General features: G+C 44.0%; 1 protein-coding gene across 9 annotated transcripts in view; it reads left to right on the forward strand.

Annotated features, from left to right (window-relative positions):
* The window catches only part of Mink1 (misshapen like kinase 1), a 73,665-nt gene that overhangs the window by 40,704 nt on the left and 17,737 nt on the right, over positions 1–15,224 (forward strand). For all 9 annotated transcript variants that reach the window (XM_045159715.1, XM_045159716.1, XM_045159717.1 and 6 more), the window contains exon 2: positions 14,083–14,148. In XM_045159715.1, coding sequence (XP_045015650.1) covers positions 14,083–14,148 — 66 coding nt within the window. The remainder of the gene's footprint in view (positions 1–14,082; positions 14,149–15,224) is intronic.

A 15,224-nucleotide genomic window follows, 5' to 3' on the forward strand; every position in this document is an offset into this window, starting at 1 on the left:
TGCAATTTCTCACTTAAGTGTTTTAAAGTTTTCATTGTAGAGATCCTTCACTTCCTTGGTTAGGTTTATTCCAAGGTACTTTATTTATTTATTTATTTTTTGATGCAATCGTGAATGGGAGTGATTCTCCGATTTCATCCTCTGTGTGTTTGTTGTTAGCATATAGGAAGGCTACTGATTTCTGTGTATTTATTTTGTATCCTGCTACATGGCTATAGGTGTTTATCAGCTCTAATAGTATGCTGGTAGAGTCTTTAGGGTCCTTTATGTGTAGAATCATATCATCTGCAAATAATGATAACTTGATCTCTTCCTTCCCAATTTGTATCCCTTTTATGTGTGTCTCTTGCCTTATTGCTATAGCTAAGACTTCCAGTACTATATAAAATAAAAGTGGGGACAGTGGACACCCTTGTCTTGTCCCTGATTTTAGAGGAAAAGCTCCCAGTTATTCTGCATTTAGGATTATGTCAGCTGTAGGCTTGTCATAAATAGCTTTTATTATATTGAGATATGTTCCTTCTATTTTCAGTCTCTGTAGGACTTTTATCATGAAGGGATGTTGGATTTTGTCAAATGCTTTCTTTGTATCTACTGAGATGATCATGTGATTTTTGTCCTTCAGTCTATTTATATAATGTATTACATTTATTGATTTGCGCATGTTGAAACATCCCTGCATCTCTGGGGTAAAGCCTACTTGGTCAGGGTGAATGATCTTTCTGATATATTCTTGTATTCTGTTTGCCAACATTTTGTTGAGAATTTTTGTATCTATGTTCATGAGGGATATTGGTCTGTAATTTTCTTTTTTTGTTCTATCTTTGCCTGGTTTTGGTATCATGGTGACGCTGGCTTTGTAGAAGGCATTTGGTAGGATTCCTTCTTTTTCTGTTTTATGGAAAAGCTTAAGAAGCAATGGTGTTAATTGTTGTCTGAAGGTCTGGTAAAATTCACCAGTGAATCTGTGTGGTGCTGGACTTTTTTAGTTGGGAGATTTTTGATAACTGCTTGGATCTCCATACTTGTTATAGGTCTATTTAAGTGATTAATCCCATCTTGATTTAATTTAGGTAGGTTATGTAAATCAAGGAAATCATCCATTTCTTTCATATTTTCATACTTAGTGGAGTATATGTTTTTATAGTATGTCCTATGTTTTTTTGAATTTTTCTAGTGTCTGTTGTGATGTTGCTTTTTTCATTTCTACTTTTGTTAATTTGTGTCTCTTCTCTCTTTCTTTTGGTCAGATTTGCTAAGGGTTTATCAATCTTGTTTATACTTTCAAAGAACCAACTCTTTATTTCATTGATTCTTTGGATTGATTTTTTTTTTTTTTTTTGGTTTCTAATTCATTAATTTCTGCCCTAAATTTATTATTTCTTCCTGTCTACTGATTTTCAGTTTGCCTTGTTCTTCTTTGTCAAAGCTTTTAAGGTGAAGCATTAGGTTGTTTACTTGAGGCCTTTCTAGTTTCTTAATATAGTCTCTTAAAACTATAAAATTTCCCTCTTAGGACTGCCTTCATTTTGTCCCAAAGGTTTTGGTTTGTTGTGTTCTCATTATCATTTGACTCTGAATTTTTTGATTTCCTTCTTGATTTCTTCATTGATACATTCATAATTTAATAGTGTATTGTTTAGTATCCATGATTTTGTTTATCTCTATAGCTTTTCTTGCTATTGATTTGTCGTTTGATTCCATTATGGTCAGACAGAATGCAAGGAATTATTTCAATTTTCCTGTATTTGTTAAGATTTGCTTTGTGTCCTAATATATGGTCTATTTTAGAGAATGTTCCATGTGCTGCTGAAAAGAATGTATATTCTGCAGCATTTGGATGAAATGTCCTGTATATATCTGTTAGGTCCATTTGTTCTATGTTCTCATTTAATCCAGATGCATCTCTGTTTATTTTTTCCCGGGATGACCTGTCAATTGATGAGAGTGGGGTGTTGAAGTCCCCCACCACAACTGTGTTTGTTGTTATCTGTGACCTTAGTTCTAATAACATTTATTTGATGAAGTTGGGAGTCCCCATGTTAGGTGCATATATATGTTTAGGATTGTAGTGTCCTCCTGCTGAAGTGTGCCTTTAATCAATATAAAGTGGCCTCCTGAGCACTGGGATTAAAGGCATGCACCACACCTTTAATCCCAGCACTCCGGAGACAGAGGTTGGAGGATCACCATGAATTCAAGGCCACCCTGAGAATACATAGTGAATTCCAGGTCAGCCTGGCCCACAGGTATTCTTATGACCACACCAGACTTTTGTGTCTGCAGTGCTTAAGGCTTTACCCATTTTGTGTGTGTGTGTGTGTGTGTGTGTGTGTGTATAATTTTTTTTTTTTTGAGAGAGACAGAGAAAAAAGCAGATATAAAAAGAATGGGTGCCCCAGGACCTTCAGTCACTGCAAACAAACTCCAGACATATGTGCCACCTTGTGCATCTGGCTTAACATGGATACTGGGGAATCATACCTGAGTCCTTAGGCTTTGCAGGCAAGTGCCTTAACAACTAAACCATCCCTACAACTCTACCTAACCCATTTTTAAAATGGGTTATCTTTATTCTTTTTGGTTTTTAGAGGTAGAGTTTCACTATAGCCCAGGCTGACCTGGAATTCACTATGTATTCTCAGGGTGTCCTTGAATTCATGGTGATCCTCCAACCTCTGTCTCCGGAGTGCTGGGATTAAAGGTGTGCACCACTACTCCTGGCTCCTTCCTTCCTTCCTTTCTTTCTGTTGCAGTCAGGTTCACATTGCTGGCAAAAAATAACCAATCAAGAGCAGCTTGTAGGAAAGAAAAAAAAAAAGGTTTATTTTGGTTTACAGACTGAGGGGAAGCTCCATGATGGCAGAGGAAAATGACATGAGCAGAGGGTGGACATCACCTCCTGGCCAACATCAGATGGACAACAGCAATAGGAGAGTGTGCCAAACACTGGCAAGAGGAAGCTGGTGGCCATAAGTCCACCCCAACAATACACTGCCTGCAGTAGGTTTTAATTTCCAACTTGCCGTCAGCTGGGGACCTCGCATTCAGAACACCTAAGTTTATGGGGGACACCTGAGTCAAACCATCACCTTTTCCTTTGCTTTCTGTTGGTGCTGGGCTGGGAATTAGACCCAGGTATTCATTCATGCTAGGCATGTGCTCTGTCACTGAACAAACTGTATCCCCCCCCTTTTTTTTTTTGGTGGATGAGTATAGAAATCCTTTTTATATATTCCAGATACAAGTTTCTTATTAGATATATAGTTTGCAAATGTTTTCTTCCAACTTGAAGAAAGGGGAGGAGGAGGATGACCTCCTCTTCTACTTCCTCTCCTCCTCCTCCTCTCTATCTCTGTCTGTGTCTCATTTATGCAGGCTGGCCTAGAACTCATTATGTTGCTGAAATTGACATTAAACGTCAGATCCTCCTGCTTCGGTAGAGGGATCCTGAATGCTAGGATTACAGGCATCTACCACCAACACCCAGTTTACACAGTCCTAGTGATCGAGTTCAGGGCTTTGTGCATGCTAGGCAAGCACTCTACCAACTGAGCTCCATCTCCAGCTCCTTAACTTCTCATTTTTGGTTGTGTGGTTGGTGGGGGAGGGTGCTGGGAATTGGACTTTGTGTGTGCTGAGCAGTTGCCTACAGCTGAGCCATCCCCCCAGTTCTTTTCTCTTGTTCTTTTGTGTGTATGTGTGTGAGAGAGAGAGAGAGATTAGGGCCTTACACATTCTAGACAAGCACTCTATCACTAAGCTATACCACCTCACTTTCTTGGTAGGGAATCATTGTAGCCCAGGCTGACCTGGAACTCAAGGTGCAGTCCTCCTATCATTGTCTCCTAAGTGCTGGGATTAAGGGCTGGCCTCACCCTGACTTTTTTTAAAAAAAAAATATTTTATGGAGCTGGAGAGATGGCTTAGCAGGCAAGCAAGGGCTTGTCTGCAAAGTCTAAGGACCCATGTTCAACTCTCCAGATCCCACATAAGCCAGATGCGCAAAGGTGAGGCAAGCGCAAGGTCTCACGTGCCCACTAGGTGGTGCAAGTTGTCTGGAGTTTGATGGCAATGGCTGAGGCACTAATGTGCTTATTCTCTCTCTCTCTCAAGAAAACCCTAAAAATAAAAATAAAAAATAAATTTATGCATTTATTTGCAAGCAGAAAGAGAGAGAGAGGGAGGGAGGGAGGGAGGGAGGGAGGGAGGGAGGGAGGGAGGGAGAGAATGGGTACACCAAAGCCTCCAGCTGCTGCAGATGAACTCCAGATGCATGGGCCACTTTGTGCATCTGGATTTACGTGGTATTGGAGAGTTAAACCCGATCCATTAGGCTTTGCAGGCAAGCACCTTTACCAATGATTCATCTCTCTAGCCCCAGCCTCACTTTCTTGATGCTGTCTTTTGTTTTTTTGTTTTTTTTTTTAATTTTTATTTATTTATTTATTTGAGAGCAACAGACACAGAGAGAAAGACAGATAGAGGGAGAGAGAGAGAATGGGCGCGCCAGGGCTTCCAGCCTCTGCAAACGAACTCCAGACGCGTGCGCCCCCTTGTACATCTGGCTAACATGGGACCTGGGGAACCGAGCCTCGAACCGGGGTCCTTAGGCTTCACAGGCAAGCGCTTAACCGCTAAGCCATCTCTCCAGCCCCTGATGCTGTCTTTTGAAGCACAAGTTATTTATTTATTTGAGGGAGAAAGAGGAAGATAGAGAAAGAATGGGTGTGCCAGGGCCTCTAGCCATTGCAGACAAACTCCAGCACATGTACCACCTTGTTCATCTGGCTTACGTGGATCCTGGGGAATTGAACCTGGGTCCTTTGGCTTTGCAGACAAATGCCTTAACCACTAAGCCATCTCTTCAGCCCACAAAAGTTTTTAAATTGTGACAGAATCCAGTGTCTCTAGTTTTTTCTTTTGTTGCCTGTGGTTTTGGGGTTTTTTGTCTTGCTTTTTTATTTATTTATTTTGGCATTGCATGGAGTGGGGGTTATGCATGTGTGAGCCAGAGCCCACATGTGGAAGTCAGAGGACAACCCTCCAGTGTTAGTCTTTACTTTCTACCTTGATTGAAGCAGGGTCTCTCATTATTCACCACTGCATTCACCAGACTAGCTGGCCTGCTGCAAGCTTCTGGCAGATTCTCTTGTCTCTGCCTCCTATCTCACCATAGGCATGCATTGGGATTACAGGTGCTCATTCTATCACATCTGGTATGTGTGGGTCTGACATCTGAACGCAGATACTTATGGTTGTGTGGCAAATACTTTATCACCAGCCACTTCCCTAGCTGTTTATATTAGTATTTAAAAAAATTTTTATATGTGTGTGTTGTATGTAGTATGCATATGTATATGCGAATGGATGCTCATGCATGTGGAAGCCCAATGTTGGGTGTCTTCCTCAGCTGCTCTCTACCCTTTTTACTTTTTTCTGTCTTTTGCTTGTGTGTGTATGTGCACATGCACACAGTGCATGTGGTGTATGCATATGTGCATGCTCTTGTGACACCCCATTTGCTCTCTGGTGGTGGCTGGAGTGGAAGTCAAGTATCCTGCACCATCGCTCTTCCATCCAGTCTTGTGTGAGGCAATCTTACTGATTCCTAGAGTTTGCCATTCCTTTTCCAAACCCTTGCAAACTCTGCTCCTTTGTGGGGCTGGGATTGCAGGCATGCATGCATGGCCATACCCAGCTGTTTACGATGGGTTCTGAAAGGTTAAATCCAGTGGTTTCAGTCCTCCCAGTATCTCATGCTTGTGCAGGAAGCACACGTGACCACTGAGCCATTTCTCCAGCCCTCTCTGCCTTATTCAACAAAATTTCTTTTGGTTTTGTCTTTTCAAGGTAGGTTCTCACTCTAGCCCAGGCTGACCTGGAATTCACTATGTAGTCCCAGGCTGGCCACAAATTCACGGTCACCCTCCTACCTCTGCCTCCCAAGTGCTATGATTAAAGGTATGCACCACCATACCTGGCTTAAACTATTTTTATTTATTTGCAAGTAGAGAAAGAATGGGTATGCCGGGGCCTCCTGTCTCTGCAAACGAACTCCAGATGCATGCACCACTTTGTGCATTTGACTGTATGTGGGTACTGGGGAATTGAACCTGGTTCTGTAAGTTTTAAAGCAATCACCTTTAACTGATGAGCCATCTCTCCAGGTCGAAATATTTTTATTTCTTAAGAGAGAGAGAATGGGCAAGTTATGTCCTCTTATCCATGCAAACGAACTCCAGATGCATGCACCGCTTTGTGATTCTGGCTTTATGTTGTGGGTTCAGAGGAATTGAACCCAGGTCAGCAGTCTTTACCTTGTAACTGCTGAGCCATCTCCCCAGCCCCGTCTGCTTTTGCTTTTGCTTTTTTTTTTTTTTTTTTACAGAGATTCTTTCCCTTATTTAGCTAGTCAGCAAGCCCTGTAGATCCTCTTATCTCCACCTCGCTCTCCAGTGCTGGTTTTACAGACATGCACCACCATGAGTGGCTTTTATGTGGGTGCTGGGGATCTGAACTCAGGTCCTTATTTATGCACAATAAACGCTTTACCCACTGAGCCAGCTTGCCAGCCCAATTCATTTTATTTATTCTTTTTTTGTTTTGTTTTGTTTTTAGTGGTGTGTCTGTGTAGGGTTCATAAAATAACTTTAGAAGTCTTTGACTTCTACCTCATTTTAAGATGGGGTCTTCATTGTACTACTCTTCACAAACTTCTAAGAAATTCTCCTGTATCCCACTTCCTTTTTGTAGCAGGTGTACTGGGTTTACAGAAGCTCACCACAGCTGCTGGCTTTGCGTGGGGTCTCAGGGTCTGAACTCATTAGAGTTGTGTAGCAAGCAATTATTCCAGTAAGTCATTGCCCTAACCCCCGACTATGTTTATTTTTTTATGTTTACTTAATTAATTAATTATTTATTTATTTATTTTGGTTTTTCGAGATAAGATCTCACTCTAGGCCAGGCTGACCTGGAATTCACTATGGAGTCTCAGGGTGGCCTTGAGCTCATGGTAATCCTCCCACCTCTGCTGCCCATGTGCTGGGATTAAAGGCGTGTGCCACCATGCCTGGCCCTGTGTTTTCTTTTAATTTTTTTGATTATTTATGTATTTGAGAAAGAGAGAGGAAGATAAAGAGAGAGAATGGGTGTACCAGGCCCTCTAGCCACTGCAGATAAACTCCAGAAGCATGAGCCACCTTGTGCATCTGGCTTTATGTGGATACTGGGAAATCAAACTTGGGTCCTTAGGCTTTGCAGGCAAGCACCTTAACCACTGAGCCACCTCTCCAGCCCTGAGCTAGTTTTTTTGTTTGTTTGTTTGTTTATTTTGAGGTAGGGTCTCACTCTGGTCCAGGATGACCTGGAAGTAACTATGTAGTCTCAGGGTGCCCTTGAACTCACAGCAATCCTCCTATCTCTACCTCTCAGGTGCTGTAATTAAAGGTGTGCGCCACCATGCTTGGCTCCTGAGCTAGTTTTTTAAAAACATTTTTAAATGTTTATTTTATTTTAATTATTTGAGAGAGAGAGAAAGATAAAGAATGAGTGTGCTAGGGCCTTCAGCCCCTGCGAATGAATTCCAGATGCATGTGTCATCATGTGCATTTGGTTTACATGGGTCCTGGGGAATTGAACCTAGGTCCTTTGGCTTTGCAGGCAATCATCTTAACCACTAAGCCATCTCTCCAGCTCCCCCTTCCCCCAAGTTAGTTTTTATATGTAATAAGATATAAGGGTCCACACCTTCATTCTCTCTCTCTCTCTCTCTTTTTTTTTTTTTTTTTTTTTAGAAATCATGTTTTTATTTGTTCATTTGCAAGGGTAACACAGAGAGGAAAAATGGGTGCGCCAGAGTCTCTTGCCACTGCAAATGAACTCCAGATGCATGCACCACTTTGTGATTCTGGCTTTACATGAGTGCTAGAGAATTGAACATGGATTGTCAGGCTTTGCAAGTAAGCACCTTTAACCACTGAGTCAACTCTCCAGCCCTAACGTTCATTCTTTATATGTGGATATCCAGCTGTGATGCCCCACTTTATTGAGATTATTGAATGGCCTTGGTGTTATTGTTAAAATTAATTGACTAGGGCTGGAGAGATAGCTTAGTGGCTAAGGCATTTGCCTGCAAAGCCAAAGAACAGAGTTCAATTCCCCAGGATCCACATAAGCCAGATGTACAAGGGGGCACATGCATCTAGAGTTCGTTTGCAGTGGCTAGAGGCCCTTGTATCCATTCTCTCTCTCAAATGACTAAAAATAGTTTTAAAAAAGTAATTGACCATTAATGTAACAGTATTTTTTTAATTTATTTTTGTTTGTTTATTTGAGAGCGACAGACAGAGAAAGAGGGGAAGAGAGAGAGAGAATGGGCGCGCCAGGGCTTCCAGCCACTGCAAATGAACTCCAGACGCGTGCTGGAGAGATTGCTCAGTGGTTAAAGGCACTCGCTTGCAAAGCCTGCCAGCCTGGATTCAACTTCCCAGTATCCATGAACAGTCACATTCACAGCCTGGTGCATCTGGCTAACTGGGTCCTGGGGAATCAAGCCTTGAACTGGGGTCCTTAGGCTTCACAGGCAAGCACTTAACCAAGCTAAGCCATCTCTCCAGTCCAGTGTAACAGTACTTTTTTTCCTGAACTCTTGATTCTTCTGCTTCCACCAAAGAGTGTATTCAGTTCCTTTCCTGTGATCTAGATGTTGGTCATTATGCCAGAATCACACTGTTTTGATTACTGTAGCTTTGTAGTATTTTGTTGCTGTTGTTGTTTTGAGGTAGGGTCTTACTCTACAGGCTGACCTGGAATTCATTATGTAGCTTTAGGCTGGCTTCAAACTCACAGTGATCCTCCTACATCTACTTCCGAAGTGCTGATATTAAAGACGTGCACCACCATGCCCGGCTTATACCACCTTTTTTGGGACAGGTTCTCTAGCTGCTGCCAACAAACTCCAGTCTAGCTGGTCCTTGAGCTTTGGATTCTTTTGTCTCTGTCTCCCATGTTGTTGAGGTCACAGACACATGCAACACTTTGTTTTCATCTTTGTGTAGGTACTGGGGAAGATCAGGATTGGCAGGCTTGCAAGCAAGTGCTTTTAACCACTGAGCCATTTCTCTAGGTCCCTTTTCCCCTTTTTGGTTTCCTCCTCCTCACACGCATGAGAGATCAAATCCTATTTTGAGAATCTTATTTGACCTTGCTGCCTTCTCTAGGTATCACATGATTTCTCTCAGTTGACTTCTCCAGAGATGTTCCCCAAGCCTTTACTTCCTAATCCCTCTGGTCACCAGCCCACATTCTGCTTTCTACTTTCACAAGTGCATTTCCCACAAAGAGTCCCAGGAGTTGCATCTTTACAGTTGTCCTCTGACTGTCTTGCAGCATTTGAGACCATCAGTCACTCTGTCCTCCTCACAGAATGGCCTCCATGGCCACTCATCCTCCAAAGTCTGTCCTGCTCAGAGGTTGGCCTTTGGCTTTTATTTGCTTTCTTATATGCTTTCCCTTTATACCATGTTGCCAATTCTCACTCATGAATGTGTCTGTCTCTTATCTCTAGATCATTGTTTCCAGTTGCCTGACATACATGTACTCCCACATTCCCTGACATCTCAGCATCAGGACTGGGGCGATGGCCTAGTGGTTAAAGGTGCTTGCTTGCAAAGCCTATTGGCCTGGATTCAGTTCCCTAAGTACCCACTTAAAGCCAGATGCATGAAGTGGTGCAGGCCTCTGATGTTCATTTACAGCATTGAGAGACTCTTGTATATACACACACACAAATGAATAAATTTTAAAAAGAAGACTTTTTACTAAAGATTTTAAAAAACTCTCAGCATCAGAACTCAAAGTGCTGTCCCTCAGCAGGGTATAGCCTTCTCTGTTGTTTATTCCCTAGCCCCTGTTGAAAACATCCAACTCCCAGAACAGTCAATACTATCACCTCTAGGGAGCCTGTGGACATTCCTCATTAGAATATTCTTCCTGAAACCATGAGAAAGACAAGCTCCCCTGTCTGTGGGAGGAAAAATAAGGTCCCACACAGTGAACTCCTGCTCAGATACAGTTCATACCTTTAACCACTGAGCAATCTTCTAGGCCCCACATAATTGACTACTTGCTCAGAGACACAGGGAAGCCACTACTGTCCAGTGCTTGTTCTGCCAAAGCAGCTTGTTAACAGTTGCCTCATGATGTGTAATCATTTCTGCTCATGTCCATATTTGGATACTGGCCTGTGTCTACAATGATAAACTGATAATGTTTTTCAAATATGGCTAGGTTCTTGTGCCTAATTCAGAAGTTGCCACAGAGTAAGTACCTAATTCATATGTAATAGGTGAATGAAATAAGTTGAGGTTGATTTGTCAATTTTCCTAGACTTGGGCCTCGCCCAATAAAGGGTGAATAGGCACTCACTGTGTTCATTAGTTGATTAGTGGTAGGTGTGAAATGTCCCCCATAGTCTTACGTGGTTTTTGTACTTGTATTTTTTTTTTTTTTTTTTTTTTGAGAGGGAGAGACAGACAAAGGGAGTGAGTATGGGTGTGCTAGGGTATCCTGCTCCTGCAAACAAACTCTATATGCATACACTACTTTGGGCATCTGGCTTTATGTAGGTACTGGGGATTTGAACCTAGGGTGTGAGATGTTATAAGTGCCTTTAACTGCAGAGCCATCTCCCTGCATGTGTTTGTGATTAAGCCTCATACTTCATCCCCAGCTGCTGTAGTTTTGAGGAGGTAGAGCCTTTCTAAAGGAGGTGTGGCTCTGAGGGAGGGCCTTCATGTTTATTGCTCCATTCCCACTGGGTGTTCAGAGTTTAGCTCACTCTTGCTACTCCTCCCAGTTGACGTGACAAGATGTGATGCTCAGTTGTCCACTCTGCCATGCTTTCCCTGCTATGATGAAACTTCCCCTTGAAGCTGAAATAAACCCTGTCCTTCTGTCAGCTACTTCTGGTCAGGTGTTTATTCTACCATTGAGATGGTAACTGCTACAATGAATAATTGTAAATATCAGACTGAGGATGGACTCTCTGTCTTCAAGCAGTAAGGAGTTGTGCTGGTTTGAGAGCACAAGATTAAATTAGGAGGGTGCAGTGTTAGGTTAAAGCAAGCAGTGGCCGTGTGTGGTGGCATACACTTTTCTTTTTTTCTTTTTTTTTGAGATAGGGTTTCACTCTAGTCCAGGCTGACCTGGAATTGACTGTGTAGTCTCAGGCTAGCCTCGAACTCATGGTGGTGATCCTTCTACCTCTGCCTCCCAAGTGCTGGGATTAAAAGTGTATGCCAGGCCGGGTGTGGTGGCACATGCCTTTAATCCCAGCACTTGGGAGGCAGAGGGTAGGAGGATCGCCATGAGTTCAAGACCACCCTGAGACTACATGGTAAATTCCAGGTCAGCCTGGGTTGGAGTGAAACCCTACCTTGAGAAACCAACAACAACAAAAAGCAAGCAGTGGCAGTAGAAGATGTGAAGAGACAGGAGCCACAAGAGGAAGGACAAAAGGAACAGGTCTGATGAATTGAAAATAAGCCTAGGATATTAAGAAAGAAAGCACAGGGTGACTGGTGCAGAGAGGCAAGGGTCTGCAGAATGTGATGTGATGTGGAGGCAGGATTTTGGTGGGAGAAGATGTTGCTGTTGAAATGTGTGGGTCGTACCTCCATGGGGCATCTTCCATGGAGTGTACCAGGTACCACGAGCAGAATGTCACACACACACCATCTCCATTCATTGTCCAAATCACCCTCTCCAGCAGGCATGCCCAGAAAGCAGAGTTAAAGCCAGGTGTGGTGGCACACACCCTTACTCTCAGCACTTAGGAGGCAGAGGTAGGATCCCTGTGAGTTCCAAGCCACCCTGAGACTACATAGTGAATTCCAGGCCAGCCTGGGCTACAGTGAAACCTACCTGGGTATGTGGGGTAGGGGGACAGAGTTGAAACTCACTAAATATCAGTACCTGAACCCAGTGGTCTGTCCTCAAAGATGATCTCATCCCTCAGTGTCCCACAAATGCTCAGTAAGGAGACAAATTAAACCATTTGTGAGCGGGGTCTGGTGGCTTAATGTCCCAGTACTTGAGAAATTGAGGTAGGAAACTTGCTGTGAATTTGAGGCCAGCCTAGGCTAGAGTTCCCATGCCTCAAAAACAAAATAAAGCAGAAATTTGTGATTTGAGCTGATAGTGGTCTGCCTCTATGCCTTGCTCAACACATATTTCCCTTAGATTAGGAGCATTCAGGAAGTCATTTCCATTAGTCCTTTCTTCCTATCTCCCTCCACTAGCAAAAGAACTGAAGGACTTTCTACTGTCAGTATTCCATGGCTCAGAATGGAAGACCTGCTTTCCTGGGGAGATGTTTAGGGGACTGTTCTCTTTGAGCCTCCACGTCTAGAGCTAAAGATGACTTTCAGTTCCTCACAGCTCTCAAGTTCAGAGAGAACTCTCATTTATGCCTCCCTCTCTGCAGCGACAATGCCGTGAGCCCTACTGATTTGTTGAAATTTATTTATTTTACTTTTGTTTTTTGTTTGTTTGTTTGAGGTAAGCTCTTATTCTAGCCCAGGCTAACCTGGAATTCACTATGTAGTTACAGGCTGGTCTTGAACTCACAGCAATCCTCCTACCTCTGCCTCCCAAGTGCTGGGATTAAAGGCACATGCCACCACACGTGGCTTGAAATTTATTTTAGGAACTGCAGATAATTGACTGTTGACCATGGGTCCTGTAGTCAGAGTGCTTAGAAGGCCTTCTGTTGAGTACTGGACCCAGACGAGATACTCGGCAGCCTTGGAGAGCAAGGAGGGCTTGGGTGCTTTCTCCAGGGAATTTGCCAACAGAAAGTCTGGATGCCTTGTGATACATGATACTGTAGGGCCATTCAGGGAATCTGAACACCTTCCTTCCCTTCAATTCTTTGAGAAAATGGACAGAGTGAAATTAGGATGTTTCTAAAAATTCTTGGGCTCCTGTCCCCTGGCCTTCACCATGCCCAAGTCCTGTCCTTTGTGCATAGACTGCAGTGCATGGAGGGGGCTGCAATGTGGGCTTGAGTTTTGGTTGTTTCAGAAATCCTCTATGGGTTCTCAGGATCAGGAGAGGAGTTTTAGATTATATACTGAACAGATGATTAGCACAGAGACCATCTGCTGCTTGGAGTTTATTGGAGTGGTATTTGTACTGTCTTTGGGACAGACGTGCCCTTTCATCACAAGGTGCATAGCAGGATTGTGTTGGGTTCAGTCTCCTCAGCTTACAGCCACACCACACCTCCCAATTTCTCTTTTGCAAAAATGCAGTCCTGCCATGAGGGTGTGGGTGGCCTCAGGACAGAATGGTAGCTGTGCTGCCTGCTTTGACCCAGCAAGAGGAGGGGCCTGTATGGAAGCTTTGTTCAGCCTGTGGGCCTCCTCCTGGCACTGCCTGGCTCAGAAAAGGAGGAAGGGCAGAGTTCTCCCTGCTCATCAGTCCACTCTGAAGCCCTTTCTCCTTGTCACCTGCCCCCTACCTCCGTCCCAAAGGTGTCACGAACCCTTGCTAAAAGACTCTCATTTTAGGAAAACCAGGGAGGGGAGACTAAAGGTGCCTCCTTTGCCCTATTAACATTGCTCATCCTTGCCTTTAAAATAAAGTAGTAACAGTGATAATTAACTTTTATTGAGCACACACACACTATACCAGCCAGCCTCTGTCTTAGTGTTTTATGAGCATTAGCTCACCTAAAGTTTGCTCAAGTCCAGAGGTGGGTCCCTAGGTAAGCCTCTTTTGCACTTGGGGGTAGACTCAGAGAGCTGGTCATTGAGTGAGGAATTGGGAGCATGTCTTTGAAAAGCCACCTGTACTTTCACTTCCAACTCCTCTCCTTCTGCCTTTTCCCATAGAACATTAACTCTGAGCCATTCAGGGAAAAGGCATCTAGGCATCAGGGTCCGCCATAAGTCCCTAAGTAACATTCCCGTCTGTCACTGATGTCCTTAATTCACTCATAGCCTTCCTCCCCTCCAGCATCACAGTCTTTCTTGAAGTGCTAACACTTTGCTCTGTCATTCCATTCCTTTTTCCCAGGACCCCGCGGGGATCTTTGAGCTGGTGGAAGTGGTCGGCAATGGAACCTATGGACAAGTGTACAAGGTGAGACTTGGGGCAAAAGTGTAACCTCCACATCCATGTAGCCCTTTTGAGACAGATGGAAGAAGGAGGTTCTAAGTCTGGACATCTAAGTGGGACTACAAGAGATTAAGGAACTAGGACTCCCTTCTGAGAGGAAAGAAAGGACGAGGGAGGGAGGGAGGGAGAGAAGGAGGGAAGGAACGCACGTAAACAGCAGAGAACAGCAGTAGCAAAGTGGAGAACTTTGGCTGGCTTCTGCCTCTGAGTGTAGAACTAGTCCTGGGTGTGGCGGGAACAAGTCTGCAGCTGCTGGCTGGGACCGGAAGCAGGAAGAGGCAGGGCGGTGGGGAGCCTACCTGGAAATTCAGAGCCTAGGCCACAGTGTGAGTTTTGCTGCCCCCAAGACCACAGGAAGACTTGGGGTTGACCTTGTGGGTGGCCTTCTGAAGAGAGGAAGTGTGTTTCATGACCTCCTGCAGCTGCCTGCAACAGAGCTAGAGCCATATCACAAGCCTCTTGTATTTGAGACTGTCTCTTTTCCCCACAGAATCAGCATTTCCTTAGCCACGGACTATAACATACATGAGCTAGTTCAACCCTGTCGTGTAGCCTGACTACTGCCCATACCTGAAACAGGGAGAGGGAGATTCAGGGTGGGTGCTGACCCTGTATTGGAGCCCCCATTCTAGAACATATGGCCTGCCATTTTATCTCCAGACAGAACTCCTGGCATGTCCACAAGTGCCCTTGCCTCTTTGGTCTCCTGATCACTAGGGCCTACATTCTTCCCTTATAAGCTTTGAGGGGGATTCTCCCATCCTGCTTGGTTGTTTCCATGGAAATAGCAGGTCTGGTATGCTGTGCTTCTCTGGGTTTAGGGTCTTGAATGGCTGCTGAAGACAAAAATAACCTAGGGTGGCAGTACCCACATCCTACCACACAAAGGATGGCCATCCTCCACCCTGCTCTTCCAGGAAGCCTGGAACTTTCCTCTCCAAGCCTTTGATGGCTCCTGCCAGGAAAGGCCTATGGGTAGGACACAGTCAAAAAAGGGAAGTTTCCTTCCATTAAGACTGGTGACTGCGTTTCAGCACACT

Source organism: Jaculus jaculus, chromosome 9 (genome assembly GCF_020740685.1).
Source record: "Jaculus jaculus isolate mJacJac1 chromosome 9, mJacJac1.mat.Y.cur, whole genome shotgun sequence".
Lineage (NCBI taxonomy): Eukaryota > Metazoa > Chordata > Mammalia > Rodentia > Dipodidae > Jaculus > Jaculus jaculus.